The sequence below is a fragment of the Mauremys mutica genome, chromosome 9, assembly GCF_020497125.1.
Source record: "Mauremys mutica isolate MM-2020 ecotype Southern chromosome 9, ASM2049712v1, whole genome shotgun sequence".
Taxonomy (NCBI): Eukaryota; Metazoa; Chordata; order Testudines; family Geoemydidae; genus Mauremys; species Mauremys mutica.
The window spans coordinates 49480648-49502194 of record NC_059080.1 but is presented as its reverse complement, the minus strand read 5'-3'; the positions used below and the strand labels follow the sequence as shown (position 1 = coordinate 49502194).

Here is a 21547-nt window from a genome sequence, read left to right as displayed (position 1 = left end):
TGCAAAGTAATGCACATTGGAAAACAATCTCAACTATACATACAAAATGATGGAGTCTGAATTTGCTGTTAACACTCAAAAAAGAGATCTTGGAGTCATTGTGGATAGTTCTCTGAAAACATCCACTCAATGTGCAGTCAAAAAAAGCAAACAGAATGTTGGGAATCATTAAGAAAGGGGTAGATAATAAGACAGAAAATATCATATTGCCTCTATATAAATCCATGGTACCTGCACACCTTGAATACTGTGAGAAGATCTGGTCACCCCATCCCAAAAAAGATATATTGGAATTGGAAAAGGTACAGAGATGGGCAACCAAAATGATTAGGGGTATGAAACAGGAGGAGAAATTAAAATGACTGGGAATTTTCAGCTTAGAAAAGAGACGACTAAGGGGGGATATGATAGAGGTCTATAAAATCTTGACTGGTGTGAAGAAAGTGAATAAGGAAATGTTATTTAATCCTTCACATAACACAAGAACTAGCAGTCACCCAATGAAATTAATAGGCACCAGGTTTTAAAAAAACAAAAGGAAGTATTTCTTCACACAACATAAAGTCAACCCATGGAACTCTTTGCCAGGGGATGCTGTGAAGACTAAAACTATAACAGGATTTAAAAAAGAACTAGATAAATTCCTGGAGAATAGGTCCATCAGTGGCTATTAGCCAGGATGGGGAGGGATGCAACACCATGCTCTGAGTGTCCCTAGCCTGTTTGCCAGAAGCTGGGAGTGGGCAACAGGAGATGGATCACTTGATGATTACCTGTTCTGTTCATTTCCTCTGAAGCACCTGGCCTTGACCACTGTCGAAAGACAGGATACTGGGCTATATGGACCATTGGTCTGACCCAGTATGGCCATTCTTATGTCAAAATTAATTATAATAATAAAAATGTTTAGTACAGAAACTCCCCAACATAATGACCTCTCAAGATATCAGTGATGTGAGATAACAACCTTGGCAAATAATGCATTTTAAAAATCTAGGCCTACTAGGAAACATATTTATATAAGTTTCCATTCCCAGTCACAAATCTAGCATTCTGGAGCAAAGTCACTAAAATATAGTCCAACAAACAAATGTTTATTTAACGTGCCCCTCACTTTTCCCTCCACTGCACCCCACTCACCGGTGTTGTCCTTGGTCAGTGGAGACTCAGAGTTCAGAGGTGCTTTCATGTGAGTACACCTCCCAGGTGGGGGGCAAGAAGGCACCTTGCTTGTTCCTCCAGCTGCTCACTGTTTGCTCTGGCCACTGCTGTTTGTTGTACCACCCTTCACTCCACCACTCTGTTTCCAATGGCCCTGCAGTCACCTTTTGCTGCCACCTGCCACTGTGACCTCTGCGAGTTGGTCTCTTGAGGTTCCACCAGCTCTCATTGATTTCAGCTGAGCTCTCTGTGGGGAAACCTCGCTGCTAGTGCAGTCTGGTCCATCTCTTCCCCAGAAACACTGTCCCCACAGCAGGACTAAGCACATAGACCTGATTATCAGTGATTTCAGCTGCAGTGGTCACTTAACAGAACAAAAGACTATCCATGGAGTCTAATCAGCTCTGTCTTTAAACAGTGGAGAGGAACAGGTCCCCCACCCTCTCTCGATGCCCTCAATCAGCACAGGCTAAGTACAGTTCTACTGCCCTTTACTCATACAATAAGAACAACATTTCACTCCCCCACTCCCCGCATTCAAGTGATTTGTAACCCAACCCCAGCCAAAATCTATCACTTGGGCAACACAGCTCTGTTTGCTGGATACCTAGATTAGGTGTGAATGTAAATACAATCTGGTCCTGAAGCCTTTCTCCCCAGCCCCCATCATCACTAGCTGTCAGGGAGAGCTCATTTAGACTTTGCTTACAAATCATCATTTGAAATTATTAGGTTGGCCAACATCACCAAAATGAATGCACTGACATTGTCATAAAAAACAGCAGCTGTATAAGGAAGCTAGTCTATGTTCATACTTTTCAAATCTATTATACTTTTTCAGATACACTGTGTATGCTTTTAAAGTGTGTATTAATATTTCAATTTCAATTCAAATTGCCAAACAGTCACTAAATTGGCATGTAACTAGTTCACAAAATTGGGTGGGAGGTGTTGGGAAAATGCAGGGGGGGTGTAGGGAAATCACTGCTCTCAGATCACCTCTGCTCCAGTTTGAATCAAGGTTGTGAGCTTAAAATACAGCCTATCAAGAGGCCAAAGGACACTGATTAGCAGAAGACTGTGTTTAAAAGTGATGTAGTGATAGAATGACTTGCATACATCCCCATCCCTGGGCACCCCCAAACTCCTCAACTGTCCTGTAGGCACATGCTGTAGCTGCTGATTTTCCATGTACTTGGCACAGATACTTTATACACAGGCCCCCAAAAGCCAAAGGTCTGGGGCTATTTAGACCCCATGAGATGACAAGTGCATACACCTTTTAGATAACATCTGCTCCCTGACAGACTTAGTTCTGATTTCAGTCTTCTGCTGCACACAGTTTTCCTTAGGGGGTTCAAGCACCATTGACAAGAGTTGGGTGAAATATTTTGCACAATTCATTTGGCTGAAGAGTGCAGATTTTGGAGAACTGAAACATTTAGCAAATTTATGCAGAATTCACCAAATAATTTTGGTTGGGGAAACCAAACTCCAAAAAGATCAAAAGGTTTTGTTCTCAACATTTTCTAAACAGTGTTTCAACGCAAAACAACTTTTACTTTCAAATTTTACTTCAATGTTATTGTTAAAGAAGGTTTAAAAACACCTTGACAATGAAATGAAATGTTTCCTTTCAGGCTGAACACAGCATTTTGAAATGAAATTTTTTCAACTTTTTTGGTTCACTAAAAGTTTTTTTTTTAAATTGTTCCAGGTGAGCAGCAAACTAATTTTTTTTTCTATTTTTTTATTTGTCCAGCAAACCTTAAGCCTATATGCGCTTGCTTAGAAAGACCAGTGTGGTCACTTATCTGTGAGTTATTACACAGTTTACAGCCACTGAGGAGAAGGCAAAGCGGCACCATCTCTCTCCCCCACACTGTCCGGATTGGAAGAAATATCATAGAATCAAAGAAAATTACAGTTGGAAGAGACCTCAGGAGGTCATCTGATCCAACCCCCTGTTCAAAGCAGGACCAACCTCAACTGAATCATCCCAGCCAGGTCTTTGTCAAGCCGGGCCTTAAAAACCTCTAAGGATGGAGATTCTACCACCTCCTTAGGCAACCCATTCTGGTGCTTCACCACCCTCCTAGTGAAATAGTTGTTCCTAATATCCATTCTAGACCTCCCCACTGCAACTTGAGACCATTGCTCCTTGTTCTGTCATCTGCCACCACTGAGAACAGTCTAGATCCATCCTCTTTGGAACCTCCCTTCAGGCAGTTGAAAGCAGCTATCAAATCCCCCTTCACTCTTCTCTTCTGCAGACTAAATAACCCCAGTTCCCTCAGCCTCTCCTCATAAGTCATGTGCCCCAGGCACCTAATCATTTTTGTTGCCCTCCAATGAACTCTCTCCAATTTGTCCACATCCTTCTTGTAGTGTGGGGCCCAAAACTGGACACAGTACTCCAAATGTGGCCTCACCAGTGCCCAATAGAGGGGAATAATCACTTCCCTCAATCTGTTGGCAATGCTCCTACTAATGCAGCCCAATATGCCATTAGCCTTCTTGACAACAAGGGCACACTGTTGACTCATATCCAGCTTCTTGTCCACTGTAATCCCTAGGTCCTTTTCTGCAGAACTGCTGCTTAGCCAGTCTGTCCCCAGCCTGTAGCAGTGCATGGGATTCTTCCATCCTAAGCTCAGGACTCTGCACTTGTCCTTGTTGAACTTCCTCAGATTTCTTTTGACCCAATCCTCCAATATGTCTAGGTCACTCTGGACCCTATCTCTGCCCTCCAGCGTATCTACCTCTCCCCCCAGCTTAGTGTCATCCACGAACGTGCTGAGCCTGCAATCCATCCCATCATCCAGATCATTATTGAAGATGTTGAACAAAACTGTCCCCAGGACTGACCCCTGGGGCACTCTGCTTGATACCATCTGCCAACTAGACATCGAGCCATTGATCACTATCCATTGAGCCCAATGATCTAGCCAGCTTTCTATCCACCTTATGGTCCATTCATCCAATCCATACTTCCTTAACTTGCTGGCAAGAATACTGTGGGAGACCATCTCAAAAGCTTTGTTGAAATCAAAGTTTATCACGTTCACCGCTTTCCCTATATACACGGAGCCAGTTATTTCATCATAGAAGGCAATCATGTTGGTCAGGCATGACTTGCCCTTGGTGAATCCATATTGACTGTTCCTGATCACCTTCCTCTCCTTCAAGTGCTTCAAAATGGATTACTTCAGGACCTGCTTCGTGATTTTTTTGGGGACAGAGGTGAGGCTGTAGTTCCCCAGATTCTCCTTCTTCCCCTTTTTAAAGTCTGGGCTGGAGCTGAGCCCGGAGTGAGCCAGGCTGGCCAGCAGCAAGACACATACACACACACCCCGCCACAGCCTGCTTCTCACACACTCTCTGGGATAGCACCAGCAAAAGTGTACTGTTCCCTCCAAACAGATTACCTCTAACTATGTGCTGTATGATTGCTACACACAATGGCTGTCATTGGAAAAAGGCTAAAATTATAATCTAACACTTCAAATTCTCAGGGGATTTCCTGGTTCTGCTTGCCAGCTGTGGGCTCTTTAGGGAAACATGCAGTCTGGGTCTTTCAGCAGTCAGTTAGATGGGGGTGAGTTGTGACTCTGTCTTACGGAGCAGCCTGCTTTGTCTCACTCTATTTTTGGTTCTTGTATGGTAAGGTTCTGGATTTTGAGAAATAAAGTAGAGTGAAATTGCAACCTTCCAGAAAGAGTATTTTATCTAATTCCTCAGTGTGCATGCCATGAATGTAACAGGAACAGAGCCCAGCACCCTTTGCACTAGGAGCTTGATTCTGCACCATTCAGGCTGATGGGAGAAGGGGCAGGCCCCAAAGAAGAGATATCTTTAGCTGTAAGCCTGTAACAAGCACTCAAAGGCTATGTTGATGGTGACCATGTAAGAACCTAGTGTGAGAAAATGGCTGATGTTGGTATGGTGGGTCCCGCGCTTTTCTTGGTGAGGAGCTAAGATGCCACCCATTGCTCCTGCTCTTTGTTATACCAATAAAATAAAAACAAACAGGATCTTTTAAAAGGGGATGAGGCAAAATGCCACGTTTACTGTGAATACAAAAAGAAGCACAGTAAACAAGTAATCAATAATATTCTATCCCATGTACTCACACAAAAGAAGCAAAGCAAGAAGGCAGTTATATTTACTACATTCCATTTACTCACACACACATACACATACAAGTTCTGCAAAGTTGTTATCGTTACTAGCCTAGAGGTTGCTCATGCCAAGTTACTGGCCAGGTAACCTGGGCATGAGGGTGGAGCTGAGTCTTTGTCAGATGCACAGCCGATGCTCCTGGAGGTGGTTGCAGAACCAGATTCAAAGTCCTAGTCTTTAGGGTCTATTTTTATAGGAGTTTATTCCTATGCCAGTCTATGGAGGTGGCTTCATCATGCTGTTGCTGAATCAATCAGCAGATGGCAAATCCATGATGGCTCTGTGACGGCTGCCAGATGTTATCTTGTTCTTTGATTCTCCCATCCTTGGGGTTGTTGGGTGGATTCCAGTCTGCCCTCCGTGGGTTATCCGGTTATCTCCACTTAGCACATTCTTCAGCCGATGGATAGTGAAGTTGTAACTCTTAGGCTGGCACTCCTAACCATTCATCTTCTATTCACACACAATATCCATTCACATGCATTCCCTAGCTTTATTTCAACATATAAATCTTTTGACTTTAACCACTCTTATGGTATAACAAAACTGCTTAACCCCCTTACCATATAACATACATAACAAGCAAGATAAAGAACGGGAGAAGGGTGGAAGTCTCTGTGTGCTGTTTGAGGTACAGTTGCAAGGTCTTATCTTTTCTGAGATAAGGATGTGCTGACACAATTAGCAGTTTGGCCTTGTAAACTGCTCACAGGGAGAAGAAGAAAAAGGCCTTCTAATTAACACTACTTTGGGATCTCTAAACTATGGGGGGGCAGTTTACATTCAATCTATCTACCATACACCTCCTTATGGCATTAATACAGAAACCATACAGAATACAGAAATCATACAGATATCCTTTGGTATAGTCTGACATCTTGGGGTGCCAAGGGCCCCACTAGTGGCCTGAGAAGGTGGTAGAGGAAAACGAGAGAGTGGTCTGGGTTTGCTCCTCACTCTGATCCCCAGCCCCTCTCAACCCCTGTGGATTTCTTACCCTCTTCTCCCTTGGGTAGGGTTACCCTCGGTCCTTGACACTGGGGGAGGGAGTCTCCCTTCCTTCGGTTCCTCAGCAACACACCTCCAAACTCCAGTCCTCTCTCCTTCCTCACACACCTTGATTGCCTGAAGCCGGGGGTTTTATTAGGTTCCTGACAGGGCCTTAATTGACTACCGGTACTCCAATTAACCTGTAGCAATCCTCCCTAGTCTACAGGTGTGACGTTCCCCTCTGGTGTTATCTGGACTGGTGATCTGCTAGGTCACTCCAATCCTTGACTCTGGGAGCCAGCCTTACCCTGATCTGCTGTGAGAACCCCCACTCCTGGGCTGGTCACACACAGCCTTTAGCATGTAAACTAATCCTTGGATTGCGCAACTGAATGACACTAGCCAATATCTCAGTCCCAGACACAACCTTAGGAACCTCCAACTTGCAGTGTCCAGTTATGCCTGCTGGACACCGCAAGCTTATATAGTTTGTCAATTTAACAAATAAATTGATATGTACCTGGCTTGTTATCCCAAGGGGAGTCTCTGACATGCTTCAAACCAAACGCACTGCTTCAGGTAGAATAAACAAACACATTTATTAACTACAAAGATAGATTTTAAGTTGTTATAAGTCAAAGAATAAGAAGTCAGATTTGGTCCAATGAAATAAAAGCAAAACTCATTCTAAGCTGATCTTAAGACTTTCAGTGCCCTTACAAATTTAGATGCTTCTCACCACAAGCTGGCTGGTTGCTCTTCAGCCAGGCTCTCTGTTTGATCAGCGCTTCAGTCGCTTGGTGTGGTGTCTATAGATGTAGGTGGAAGAGGAAGAGAGAGAGAGAGAGAGAGCATGGCAAACGTCTTTCCCTTTTATCATGTCCTTTCTTCCCTCTTGGCTTTGCCCCACCCCCCCGCCTTCAGAGTCAGGTGAGTATTACCTCATCACAGTCCCAAACTGACCAAAGGGCGGGAGGGGGTGACTCACTCGAGAGTCCAACAGATCCTTTGCTGTTGCCTAGTCCAGTGTCCTTTGTTCCTGTGAGGCTGGGCTGGGTTTGTCCCATACATGCCTTGATGAAGTGTGAGCTGCCCCTTTGCTTCTAGAGAGTTTTTGCCTGGGCTTGCTTTAAGCCATGAGGACACATTCTCAGCCACATTACTATATACATGAAATTACAACCTATAACATTACTATAACAATGATTACTATAACAACAATGCTCAATGCATCATGAGCCTTCCAAACACACCCGACATGACAAACTTTGCATTAAATACCACACAATCATATTATAAGGATGAACATGGGGGTGTAGGGTGTTCCCCCGAGCTACATATCCTTACAACAGGAAACCACACCTTAATTAGCCAAGGGCTTATATATCTCCCCTCTACCACTCTCCCACTGCTCTCTGGCCCTCCTGTATCACACTCGATATGCTATTCTCCTCAGAGTAAACCAGCCACTAGCGAAAGACATGATCACACTCATCAAGCCAGTGTATTATGTTTGCCTCTAGTAAGACAAAGCTCACTCTTGAGCATGTGGGGTCCACAGTAGTCCCAGTCCTGTATGCACCAGCCCAACTGATCCTGAGGGGAAGGTCAATCCAGAAAGAGCCAGAGGAAATCTGCACCTACTTTGCAGTGGGATTCAGGTAGCTGCTTGAGATTCATGCAAAAGCTCCTCCTTGGTTTGATGCAGGGGTATATGCAACCGCACACTGGTGGCTGCCACTTCTGCTCAGTGTGGTACCAACCACAGAGGATTCCTTTCACCCATATTGGAGGTTTGGCGCATGTGCAGGGCCTCAGCCCCACTCCTGATGTCATGCTCATTGGCCCAGAGGGCCAGAATCACTGTGGGGTGAGCTGGCTGGCTCTGCTTCAGAAAGGTGCTAGACCAGTGGTGGGCAACATGCGGCCCATCAGAGTACGCTGATTAAGGGCCGCAAGACATTTTGTGGACGTTGACTGTCCACAGGCCTGGCCCCCTGCAGCTCCCAGTGGCTGCAGTTCACCTTTCCTGGCCACCGCTTCCCACAACTCCCATTGGCTGGGAACAGCGAACCGCGGCCACTGGGAGCTGCGGGGGGCCATGCCTGCGGACAGTCAGCATCCGCAAAATGTCTCATGGCCCACAATCAGCTTACCCTGATGGGCCGCATGCGGCCTGCGGGCCGCAGGTTGCCCACCACTGTGCTAGACTATGCTTTTCCCTGGGAGAAGTCTCTGCCATGCTGGATTAAACAAGATGACAAGGCCCTGGCTTTGCATGTTCACTGTTAAACTGAAACTAACTTAATAAATCAGGTTAAAACACGGTATCTTCAGCTCAATTTCAAAAACTGGCAATATAGAATTTTAGAACTCTCCAAGGGCTCGGTCGGGCAGGGTGCAAAGCACTCAGGCCCCGATCTTACAAACAGGGCCGTCCTTAGCCATAGGCAGAACAGGCAGCCGCCTAGGGCACCACTAGGTCTGGGGGCACTGCTCTGCCCAGCCCGGACAGATGGGAAGCAGTGGAGCATGTAAGAGCAGGGCTGCTGGGTCCTAGAGAGAGCTGAATGCAGCACAGTCTGAGGGAGGGGATTGGCTGCTGGGGTCTCTGGGAAGGGGTGGGGGAAGGAACTCACCTGTAGGGTGACCAGATGTCCCATTTTATAGGGACAGTCCCGATTTTTGGGTCTTTTTCTTATATAGGCTCCTATTCCCCCCCACCCCATCCCGATTTTTCACATTTGCTGTCTGTTCATCCTAGATGGGGGTAATTGGTACCTATATAAGACAAAGCCCCAAATATCGGAACTAGCCCTATAAAATCCAGACATCTGGATCTGGTCACCCTAGCTGGGGAGTGCGTCTCCCCCCGCAGGCTGGCAGCGATCCATCTCATCCGGGGGGAGCTGCACAGGGCAGGATGAGCTGCTGTGGCTCCATGGGTGCCCCGTCCCTGAGATCAGATGCTGTGCTAACTTCACCATGGTCTGTTGGGCTGGCAGTGGTGCCCACTGGTGTGTGATCGGACCTGAGGGTTTGCTGCTGCTGTTGCCACTCTGCACACCAAGAGGTGGATTTTGGGGTCCTGCAGTTTTCTACCTATCTCCTCCTCTAGTGCAGCTGTTGGACCAGCAGGCTGGGGGGTGAGCCAAGCATGAAAGCAGTACTGCGTCGCCATTTAGATTGTCATTTAACAAATTTGTTCACCAAAAATGCTTGCTAACAATCCTGAATTCAATTTCAATATTTTTTTTTAAAAAAATCAATATCTTAGCCAAAAACAGAAAATTAAGTTGTTGACAATTATTTGTGACAAGTTTGGTATGGGGAAGGGAGTGGGCCCGTTTTCATCAGAGAAACAAAAAATGTTGACTGACTTTCCTATAGCCCTGTTACTGCTAAATAGAGCCCTCCAACAACTGTAATATGCTCATCTCCTTACTAATGTATAGAGCAGGGGTCGGCAACCTACGGCACATGTGCCAAAGGTGGCACGCGAGCTGATTTTTGATGGCATGCAGCGGTGGGCTGAGCGGCTCAAGGAACCCCAGGCTGGCAGTGGGCTGAGCAGGCCGGTGGCTGAGACCCCGGCTGAGCCATTCAACCCGCTGTCGGCCTGGGATTCCATTCACTCAGCTGGTAGGTGGGCTGAGCAGGACTAAATTCAACGAAATAGGAAAACAAGAGCAACTAACGACAAAGTGTAAGAACATAGAGCAGTGGTCCCCAACCTTTACCCGCCAGACGAAGGACCGTGGCGGTGGATGAGCATCCGCCAAAATGCCGCCGAATTACGGCAGCATTTCAGTGGCGACACCTCTGGATGATGATGCTTGTTGGTGGCAAGCGATGTCATCCAGAGGCGTCGCTGCCAAAATGTCGCCGAATTTCGGTGCCATTTCGGCGGATGCTCATCCGCCGGCCAGTACGCAGGTGCACTGAGAGGCCCCTGTGGGCGCCATGGCACCCTCGGGTACTGCATTGGGGCCCCTGACCTAGACAGCTTCCTGAAGCACGGCGATCGTTTTGATTTAAATGGACTTGAACTGTATGAAGAATTGAGTACACTGTCATCAATGTTGCCACATGCAAAATGGATGATGGACATAGTACAGTTTACTCATAAGGCAAACTTGTTGACATATATCCTAATGTGTACATTGCTACTCGTATTCTACTGACAAATCCTGTAACAGTAGCATCAGGAGAACAGAGTTTCTCAAAACTAAAGCCCATTAAAAACTATCTCCGCTCTACAAGGAGTCAGGAACACTTGACTGGTCTTACTATTCTTGCAATCGAACAAGACATCACTTTGTCTTTGTCATACGATGACATTACTGATTTTGCAGCCAAAAAAGTCAGAAAGATTGCTTTTAATTAAAAATAAATCCTTGTTTCAATACCTCTTCATAGAAATTTCCAATAAAATGTTGACAAATTAAAAAAATATATTATTTGCATCATTCTGTCAAATCAGAATTTTTTCTATAGTGCTACTTCTTTAGTGCTGGTCCATCAGCATTACAGTGTGCTTAATTAAGTTAAACTGGTTTTAATAACATGCATGTGGCAAGTTTTCCAGTAGTGTAAGCTTATGTTTGTCTTGTTAAGAGCAAGACAGGCACAGGGGCACCAGTTTAATAATCCTGCCTAGGGCACCATAAATCCTAAGGACGGCCCTGCTTACAAAACACTCGTGCAGAGATGAAGTCAGTGAAACAGTTCATGTGCTTAAAGTTAAGCATGTGCTGAAGGACTTTGACGGTGCAAAACCAGGGTGCTCAGCACCTTTCAGGATCCCTTCAGAACAGTTTGTGAAATTGCAAAGTGAAAACAAAACCTGAATTAAATTTAGTAACATGTTCTAAACACCCCAATGACCAGCCTGAGGGACAGAACACTTCATGACAGAACTGTGCAACTTCCCTTTGTAAATTCCTTTCCCCTACAGAGAAATACCCTGTTTGCAGTGTGGTTGTAGCCATGCTGGTTCCAGGATATTAAGAGACAGTGCAGATGTGGTAATATATTTTATTCAACCAACTTCTGTTGGTGAGAGAGACAAGCTTTGGAGCTACACAGACCTCTTCTTCAGGTCTGGCTCTGTGTAGCTCGAAAACTTTTCACTTCCACCAACAGAAGTTGATCCAATAAGAGATATTACTTCACCCACCTCGTCTCTGTGAAATATGTTGGCATTCCTGGCTCATTAAAGCGTTCTCATTCTGAGAGTCACTGATAACATGAGCTGTTTTGTGGGATCTCTAGTAAAGCCGTGGCAAAGAATGAGGCACTTGGAGATGTCTTTAATGAACCAAGAAATGATGTGATTTCACAAAGTGACAGCATCTTTTTCTTACAATGAATGGCTTTAACTATTTCTATGTGTAAGGGGACTGTTGGCCCCTTACTAAAACTCAGTGGGGTGGGGGGTTGGTTCACTAGCTCCCAGTACCAAAAGAAAGGGGAAGGGTTGATAGGAAAGCAGGTTCCTGAGACTAACAGTCTCCAGGAGCAATGGGCAAACCCAAACCCTGATGAAAATGGCCAGATCCCTCAAATTGACCTGGTGTTACCCAGGAACAGGGGAATAGAAAATATAGGTAATGAATAAGGCTAAGTTTTTTGTCATGGATATTTTCAGTAAAAATCAGGGACAGGTCACGGGCAATAAAGAAAAATTCACGGAAGCCTGTGACCTGTCCCTCACTTTTACTAAAAATATCCATGGTAAAATAGGAAGGGGCTGGGAGCTCCGGGGCCCCCACCACCTGTGGGGGCTCAGAGCTCCAGGGTTTCCCTGCCCCCTGCAGTGGGGAGCTGCAAGATGTTAGAGGGCTTTCCCTTCACTCTCTCCCCTGGTTCTTGTCACACAGACAGAAAGCAGAAGACCAGAAGTCCGAAGTGCAGGCAATGCAATATTTATTGGGGTTAGTTTCCAGCAAGCATGTGTACCATAAGCCTGACGCTGCAGAGCCTTGTTTCCCAGTGTCCCTTCCCAGCTCTGATGCCGCAGAATCCTCCAGGGTAGATTGGCAGTGGCCCTGGAGGTTTTTCGCCTTCCTCCGAAGCATGGGGCAGGGGTCACTTGCTTAAGGAGTGGGTGGATCGGCTTATGTGGCCTGCATCTTGCAGGAGGTCAGACTAGATGATCATAATGGTCCCTTCTGATCTTGAATTCTATGATTCTATGAGAACATTGCCTGTGTCCCCATTCCCACCTTCTCCTTCTTAGCAGGCCCAAATATACCGGCAATGTACGCCCACAGTTCCACCCCTTACAATTTATGGTCATGTTCCATTATGGGGGGTCATGGGTCTTCACCCGATCTCTTTTTTAGCCAATGGGAGGAGTGAGGTTGTGCTATGGTCAGGGACAGGCATTTCTCTGGCCTTTTAGTGTTTTACCTCCCCCCAGATCCCCTTTGCCCCTCCCGACTGGTTGCTTCACCTTGACTTGGGATAGTAACACTTTAACTGCTCTGTCCCTTATCTCTTTCCATTATACTAACAAACCCATCTGGCTAAGGAGAAGCAACACAGACAGTGTCTTAGTTCTTTGTTCACACATATTATTATAAGATATAAGAGTATCAAAAAGTCAAACCCAAAATTCTATCTCAGGCTGACAAACAAGCCTATATATACTAGCATGGGGTCCCCCCTGCCCTGCAACAGGGACCTGGGAGCTGCAGGGGTCCCCTTGCCCCACCATGGCGGCCAGGGAGTTGCTAGAGTCCCTCTTCCCCACCGTGAGTGGCAGGGAGCTGTGGGGATCCCATGCCCCGCCACAGCAGCTGGGGAGCTGCAGGGGTCCCCCTGCCCCATTGTGGTGGCTAAGGAGCTGCGGGGGTCCCACTGCCCCGTAGCAGTGGCTGAGGAGCTGCAGGAGCTGTGGGTATCCCCATGCCAAGCCGCAGCTGGCAGGGAGCTGTGGGGATCCCCCTGTCCTCCTGCAGTAGCTGGGGAGCTGCGGGGATCCCCCTGCCCCATCATGGTGGTGAGGAGCTGTGGATCCCCTCCTGCCACCGTGGTGGGGAGCTGTGGGGGTGTCACGGAGTCCCCGGGCAATGCTTTGGAACTGCTCCCCACAAAGCCAGTCAGGACTTTGGGGAGCCTCCTCTCCCTTGGAGCAGACTGTCTTCAGGGCAAGAAGCTCACATGGCTTCACCTTCCTGGGTCTCTCCTAGGAGCATTCAGCATATGCCCCTCTGTGCGCTTCCCACAGCGAGTCAGCCCAGGCGGGGTCCTGGGAAAGCCAGAGAGTCCTGCACTCCCACTTCACAGTCAGACGTGACTCTCAGCCAGCCAGTAAAACAGAGGTTTATTAGATGACAGGAACACGGTCTAAAACAGAGCTTGTAGGTACTGAGAACGGGACCCCTCAGGCGGGGGAATCAGGAGGAATCATAGAATCATAGAATCTCAGGGTTGGAAGGGACCTCAGGAGGTCATCTAGTCCAACCCCCTGCTCAAAGCAGGACCAAACCCAACTAAATCATCCCAGCCAGGGCTTTGTCAAGCCTGACCTTAAAAACCTCCAAGGAAGGAGATTCCACCACCTCCCTAGGCAACCCATTCCAGTTCTTCACCACCCTACTAGTGAAAAAGTTTTTTCTAATGTCCAACCTAAACCTCCCCCTCTGCAACTTGAGACCATTACTCCTTGTTCTGTCATCTTCTACCACTGAGAACAGTCTAGATCCATCCTCTTTGGAACCCCCTTTCAGGTAGTTGAAAGCAGCTATCAAATCCCCCCTCATTCTTCTCTTCTGCAGGCTAAACAATCCCAGTTCCCTCAGCCTCTCCTCATAAGTCATGTGCTCCAGCCCCCTAATCATTTTTATTGCCCTCCGCTGGACTCTCTCCAATTTATCCACATCCTTCTTGTAGTGTGGGGCCCAAAACTGGACACAGTACTCCAAATGAGGCCTCACCAGTGCTGAATAGAGGGGAATGATCACATCCCTCGATCTCCTGGAAATGCCCCTACTTATACAACCCAAAATGCCATTAGCCTTCTTGGCAACAAGGGCACACTGTTGACTCATATTCAGCTTTTCGTCCACCGTAACCCCTAGGTCCTTTTCTGCAGAACTGCTGCCCAGTCCCTAGTCTGTAGCAGTGCATGGGATTCTGCCGTCCTAAGTGCAGGACTCTGCACTTGTCCTTGTTGAACCTCATCAGGTTTCTTTTGGCCGAATCCTCTAATTTGTCTAGGTCCCTCTGTATCCTATCCCTACCCTCCAGCGTATCAACCACTCCTCCCAGTTTACTGTCATCTGCAAACTTGCTAAGGGTGAAGTCCACACCATCCTCCAGATCGTTAATGAAGATATTGAACAAAACCGGCCCCAGCACCGACCCTTGGGGCACTCCACTTGATACCGGCAGCCAACTAGACATGGGACCATTGATCACTACCCGTTGAGCCCGACCATCTAGCCAGTTTTCTATCCACCTTACCGTCCATTCATCCAGCCCAGACTTCTTTAACTTGCTGGCAAGAATACTGTGGGAGACTGTATCAAAAGCTTTGCTAAAGTCCAGAAATAGCACATCCACTGCTTTCCCCTCATCCACAGAACCAGTTATCTCATCATAGAAGGCAATTAGGTTAGTCAGGCATGACTTGCCCTTGGTGAATCCATGCTGACTGTTCCTGATCACTTTCCCCTCCTTTAAGTGGTTCAGAATTGATTCCTTGAGGACCTGTTCCATGATTTTTCCAGGGACTGAGGTGAGACTGACTGGCCTGTAGTTCCCTGGATCTTCCTTCTTCCCTTTTTTAAAGATGGGCACTACATTAGCTTTTTTCCAGTCATCCGGGACCTCCCCCTATCGCCATGATTTTTCAAAGATAATGGCCAAGGACTCGGGCCTTGTCCAACTTTATCTTCTCCAGGACCCTGCTGATTAGAGGGAACGGGGGGAAGGTGTAGAGAAGCCAGCCTGACCAGGACAGGAGAAAGGTATCGGAGATAGCGCCCCTCCCTAGGCCCGCCCGGGAACAGAACCAGGGGCATCGCTGGTTCTGCCGAGTCGCGAATAGGTCCACCTGGGGATTTCCCCACCTTTGAAGAGTCGGTGGGCCACTTCCAGGTGGAGAGACCACTCGTGTTGCGAGGAGAAGTCCCTGCTCAAGCGATTCTCCCTCTCGTTGCGGGCGCCCAGTAAGTAGAAAGCCTTCAGGTGGATGTCGTGGGCTATACAGAAGTCCCACAGCCTGAGGGCTTCGAGGCAGAGGGCAGAGGAGCAGGCCCCACCTTGCCTGTTGATATAGAACAACGAGGCTGTTTTGTCCATGAGGACCCTGACTACCTTGCCCTCCAGGTGCAAGTGGAAGGCCATACATGCCAGCCGCATCGCTCTGAGATCCTTGATGTTTATGTGTAGGTATCTAATCAGGTCCTGAGTCGGCCACAGGCCTTGTGTCTGAAAGCTCCCCACATGGGTCCCTCAACCGAGGTCCGACGCATTGGACACCAGCTCCAGCAACGGGGCCCTGTCCCTGAATGGGACACCTTGGAGCATGTTGTTCAAGGTGGACCACCATCGCAGGGAGGTAATCACAGCATCCGGCATGGTGAGGACCTTGTCCATCCTGTCTGTGGCCTGGGAGAAATTTGAGGCCAACCAGAGCTGGAGGGGCCTCATCCTGAGTCTGGTGTGACAGACCACGTACATGCATGCCGACATATGACCCAAGAGCTGCAGGCAAACCCTGGCTGTTGTCACCGGGAACCTTGTGACCGAGTCGATGAGACCTTTCAGGGTCTCGAACCTGCCTGGCAGGAGGGAGGCCTTGGCTGACTCTGCGTCCAGGAGCGCCCCAATAAACTCTATCCGTTGGACCGGGACTAACGTGAACTTGGTGTTGTTTACCAGTAGGCCCAAGGCGGTGCACGTGGATCACATGGACGAGGAGCGCCATGTGATCCCTCACCTGTGACCGGGAGGTGCCCTTGACAAGCCAATCGTCCAGATAGGGAAATATCTGTACCCACTGTCTGAGGTAGGCCACTACCACCAACATGCATTTTGTAAACACTCTGGGGCAGTGGACAGCCCAAATGAGAGGATCGTAAATTGGTAATGATTCTGTCCCACCACAAAATGAAGGAAGCGCCTGTGCCCCTCAAATATGTGGATATGGAAGTATGCGTCCTGTAGATCAAGGGCAGCATACCAGTCCCTGGGATCCAGGGAGGGGATGATGGAGGCCAGGGAGACCATGTGGAACTTGAGCTTCACCATGTGCTGGTTCAGACCCCTTAGGTCCAGCATGAGCCTGAGACCCCCTTTGGCCTTTGGGATAAGGAAATAACAGGAGTAGTATCCCTTGCCCATGAACTCCTCGGGCACCGCCTCTATCGCTCCTAGTCCTAGGAGCTGCCCCACTCTCCTGCTTGAGCAAAGCTTCATGCAAGGGGTCCCCCAGGAGAGATGGGGGTGGGAGGTGGTTGGGTGGGGAGGAAGTAAACTGTAGGTTGTAACCCCAGGAGATGGTGTTGAGGCCCCATCAGTCCGAAGTGAGCCGAGACCATTCCAGGGGGAAAGCACACAACTGGCTGGAGAAGGGAAGCTTTATTGGGGTTGGATCCCTGATGAGGACTGGTGGGTTGCCCCTGAGCCTCCCATCAAAATTGCCTTTTCCCCGCCTCCTTGCCCTTGGAGGGTCCAGGCTGCGGGACAGGCCAAGACTGCCTGTGAGGGCGTCTCTTATAGTCCCATTGCTGCTTATGGGTGGCCTCATACTTTGGGAGGGTGGCTGGGGTTGGAGTCTGCTGCGGCTTGAACTTAGGTTTTGCTGGAGCCAGGACACAGAGACCCAGAGTCTGGAGGGTCATGCGGGAGTCCTTCGTGCCATGCAGCCTTGTATCTGTTTCCTCTGTGAACAGAGCTTTCCCATCAAACAGGAGATCCTGCATGGAAGACTGCATCTCACTGGAGAGCCCGGAGAGCAGGAGCCATGACACCCGTCTCATGGACACCGCGGAGGCCATTGAACATGCGGCCATGTCTGCAGCATCCGAGGCAGCCTGCAGGGAAGCCCGAGCTGCCATTGCCCCTTCCTCCACCAGTGCCCTGAACTCCTTCTTATCACACTCCTGGAGAGAGACCTCAAATTTAGGCAGGGAGCCCAACAGATTAAATTCATACCGACCCAAGAGGGCCTGATGGTTTGCCACTCGTAACTGGAAGCTCAAAGATGAATAAATATTTCTTCCGAAAGAGTCCAGCCTCTGAGAGTCTTTGTTCTTTAGGGTAAGGGCTAGCTGACCCTGTTGTTCCCTGTGGTTGACCAACTCGACCACCAGGGAGTTGGGGGGCGCTGAGTGGGTATATAGGTACTCATGCCCTTTAGTGGGTACAAAGTACTTGCGTTCTGCCTTTTTTGATATAGGGGCCAACAAGGCCGGTGTTTGTCACAGGGCATTTGAAATTTTAGCCACTCCTTCATGGAGCGGCAAGGCCACCCTACCTGGTGCCGATGGGGACAACACATTGAACAAGGAGTCCGAGGGCTCCTCCATCTCCTCTGCCTGGAGGTGGAGACTTGCTGCCACCCTCTTTAAGAGCTCTTGGTGGGCCCTGAAGTCCTCCTGCGGGATGGAGGGAGGCGGGGCTGCAATCACCTCCTCCGGGTGGGGCAAAGAGGCTGGCGCAGTGCTTTGGGTGTTGGCCAGCACCGGACGACCCACTACCTGGTCAGACTCCGGGCACAGTACCGAGGATGAGCATCCTGACAACGACGTCCACTGCGGTCCCGTCGATATCCGCTCTCTGAGGAGGACTGGTGTCGGACGGAACCCAGCCCAAGAGTCTGGTCGGCATCGAGGGCGATTCATGTGGACTCTGCCCCGAGCAGACACTGAGCGGTGATCGGCATCGGGAATGTTCCCTTGACCAAGACTGGTACCGAGCCGGGGCTGACTGCGGAGATCCCAGCGGAGGCTTGCCTCTGGAGCATGGGGCCGACATCGGCAGCACTCTGGGCACAGGCATGTACAAGACATCCCAGGCCACTTGGAGGGCTTCAGGCATGGACGGCATCTGGAGAGGCCTGTTCCGAAGGGGCTGGGCTACTCCGCTCTACGTGAGTTGGAGGCCTAGGGCCCGGTGGGGATCGAGGACTGCCCGACATGGGCCTAGCCTCTGTCCCAGACTTCCCTCGGTGCCGCTGCAAAGAGGGAGTCTTCTTGGCCCTCTTGGCATGCCCTGTGGATGGGGAGCGGTGCTGACTGGTCAATGGTACTGGCGGATCACCACATACTGACACTGCGGTACCGGCTCAGAGAGGCGTGCTGGTGTCAGGGTCAGTGCCGACTCCATCAGAATGGCTCAAAGCCTAATGTCCCTTTCTCTTTTGGTCCAAGGCTTAAACGATTTGCAAATCTTGCACCTCTCGTTGATATGGGTTTCTCCCAAGCAGCACAAAAAGTCTGTGTGCAGGTCGCTTCTTGACATAGAACGCCGACAAGAACCACACAACTTAAATCCCGGGGCTCGGGGCTTGCCCCGGCTCAGGCTCACTGACTAACTAAACTAACTACAGTAACTAACTACAGGTTCTAAATGAATGAACAGTTCTGGGGACGAGCTACAGCAAAGCTGGAGCAGAGCAGTTCCGACACACCTTCACTGGCGGCAAGAAGGAACTGAGGGTGGGGGGGAGTGCACAGCTCCCCATATACTGCACCAGGGAGGTGCCACTCCAGAGGTTGCAGGGGGCGCTTCCCCCCCATGGGTACTTCTAGGGGAAAAACTTCCGGCACCGGTGCACGTGGCGAGCACGCACACCTATTGTGGAATACACATGAGCAATCACTCGAAGAAGAAGATATACATGAGAGCTAAAATTGGTTAAATGGAATCAATTACATACAGTAATGGCAAAGTTCTTGCTTCAGGCTTGTAGCAGTGATGGAGTAAACTGCAGGTTCAAATCAAGTCTCTGGAGTACATCCACAGCTGGGATGGGTCATTCAGAGCTTCAGTTTGCAGCAAGGTTCCTCCAGAAGTAAGAAGTATGATTGAAGACAAGATGGAGGGGTTTTCAGTACCTTTTATATTCTCTGCCCGTGGAAGGACACCCCTTTGTTCTGACTGTGGAAAATCACAGCAAGATGGAATTTGGAGTCACATGGGCAAGTCACATGTCCATGCATGACTCAGTTCTTTGCATTGTTTACGTTAGTTTGAACATTCCCAGGAAAGCTCAGATGTGGATTGGTGTCTCCCAAAGTTCATTGTCACCCAAGTGTTTCTTGATTGGGCACTTACCGAGAATAGTCCCTTCTCAAGAAGCTGACCAAATGCTTCACTGAGGCTACTTAGAATCAAAACACATTGAAATACAAGTACATAGCCAATATTCATAACTTCAACTACAAAAATGATACACACATACAGATAGCATAATCATAACCAGTAAATCATAACCTTTCCATAGACACCTTACTGGACCTCCTTTGTACAAGATTAGGTGCAAATATATAACAGTGGTTGCAACAATGATCTATATGGTCATAGTTTATGTCAATAACGTCACAGCAGCGCAGAAGAAAGGGTGGCAATACCACAACCCCCCTAAAATAACCTTATGACCCCCTCTCCCCACAACTTACTTTTGGGTCAGGATCCCCAGTTTGAGAAACACTCGTCTCCACCCATGAAATCTGTATAGTATAGGGTAAAAGCACACAAAAGACAAGATTTCACGGGAGGAGACCAGATTTCATAGTCCGTGACATCTGAATTTGGTAGGCCCTAATTATCACGTATAGTGTGAAAAAGTAGACACTGAATGTTAAATATGTTAAATGTTCTTTTGTTAATTATTAATGATTTTTTTATATGACATGATTGCGTATATGTTGCTAATATGGGGCCTGATGTACTGGTGTGAATACTATGGCTGTGGCAGAATTTTAGCAAGAGGAAACGACCCCTTACTAAAACTAAGTGGGTTTTTTTTGGTTGGCTAGTTCCCAATACCAAAACAAAGGGGAAGGGTTAATAGGAAAGCAGGACCCTGAGACTGACAGTCCCCAGGAGAAATGGGGAGAGGCCAATGTTCCAGGTCAGCCTGATTGACGGGGCAGGAAAGCTAATGAGGGAGTCAGGAGGCCAGGGGGAAAGAGGGGGGGGTCCCATCCTCCGTATGAGCTGGAATTGCCTGGAACAGAGTGGGGCTGAGCTAAGGCGAGAGCAGGGGTCCAAGCTGAGCTGGGGAGCAGGGCCACATTGGCCGGAGAGAATCATAGATTAGGGTTGGAAGAGGCCTTAGGAGGTCATCTAGTCCAACCCCTTGCTCAAAGCAGGACCAACACCAACTAAATCATCCCAGCCAGAGCTTTGTCAAGCCAGGCCTTAAAAACCTCTAAAGATGGAGATTGTACCACCTCCCTAGGTAACCCATTCAAGTGCTTCACCTCCCTCCTAGTGAAATAGTTTTTCCCTAATATCCAATCTAGACCTCCCCCACTGCAACTTGAGATCATTGCTCCTTGTTCTGTCATCTGCCACCACTGAGAACAGTCTAGATCCATCCTCTTTGGAACCTCCCTTCAGGCAGTTGAAAGCAGCTATCAAATCCCCCTTCACTCTTCTCTTCTGCAGACTAAATAACCCCAGTTCCCTCAGCCTCTCCTCATAAGTCATGTGTCCCAGCCCCTAATCATTTGCTTTGCCCTCCGCTGGACTCTCTCCAATTTGACCACATCCTTTCTGTAGTGGGGGGCCCAAAACTGGACACAATACTCCAGATGTGGTCTCACCAGTGCCCAATAGAGGGCAACAACCACTTCCCTCAGTCTGCTGGCAATGCTCCTACTAATGCAGTCCAATATGCCATTAACCTTCTTGACAACAAGGGTACACTGTTGACTCATATACAGCTTCTCGTTCACTGTAATCCCCAGGTCCTTTTCTGCAGAACTGCCACTTAGCCAGTCAGTCCCCAGCCTGTAGCAGTGCACAGGTGTGACGTTGCACTCTATATGTTTATAGAAATATGCTTATGAGTGTAAATATGACATAACTGGAATATGCTTTGTGCTAGATATGCCATGTAACATATCTTTTCAAAGGTTATGATCTACTGAATATATTCATCTGATTTGTTGGCATGTATCATTTTTATATCTGAAGTTATGAGCATTGGCTCTATGCTTGTATTTGAAGTGTTTGATGTAGGAGACAT

The 21547-nt window shown here is 48.3% G+C and overlaps 1 protein-coding gene across 1 annotated transcript in view; it reads right to left on the bottom strand.

Moving 5' to 3' along the window:
* The window catches only part of LOC123377558 (galactose-3-O-sulfotransferase 2-like), a 54754-nt gene extending 39049 nt beyond the window's left edge, over positions 1–15705 (bottom strand). Inside the window, exons 1-2 of the mRNA XM_045030604.1 lie at positions 15606–15705; positions 15414–15545 (exon numbers count right to left, since the gene is read on the bottom strand). Coding sequence (XP_044886539.1) covers positions 15414–15545; positions 15606–15705 — 232 coding nt within the window. The remainder of the gene's footprint in view (positions 1–15413; positions 15546–15605) is intronic.
* Positions 15706–21547: the final 5842 nt, after the last annotated feature.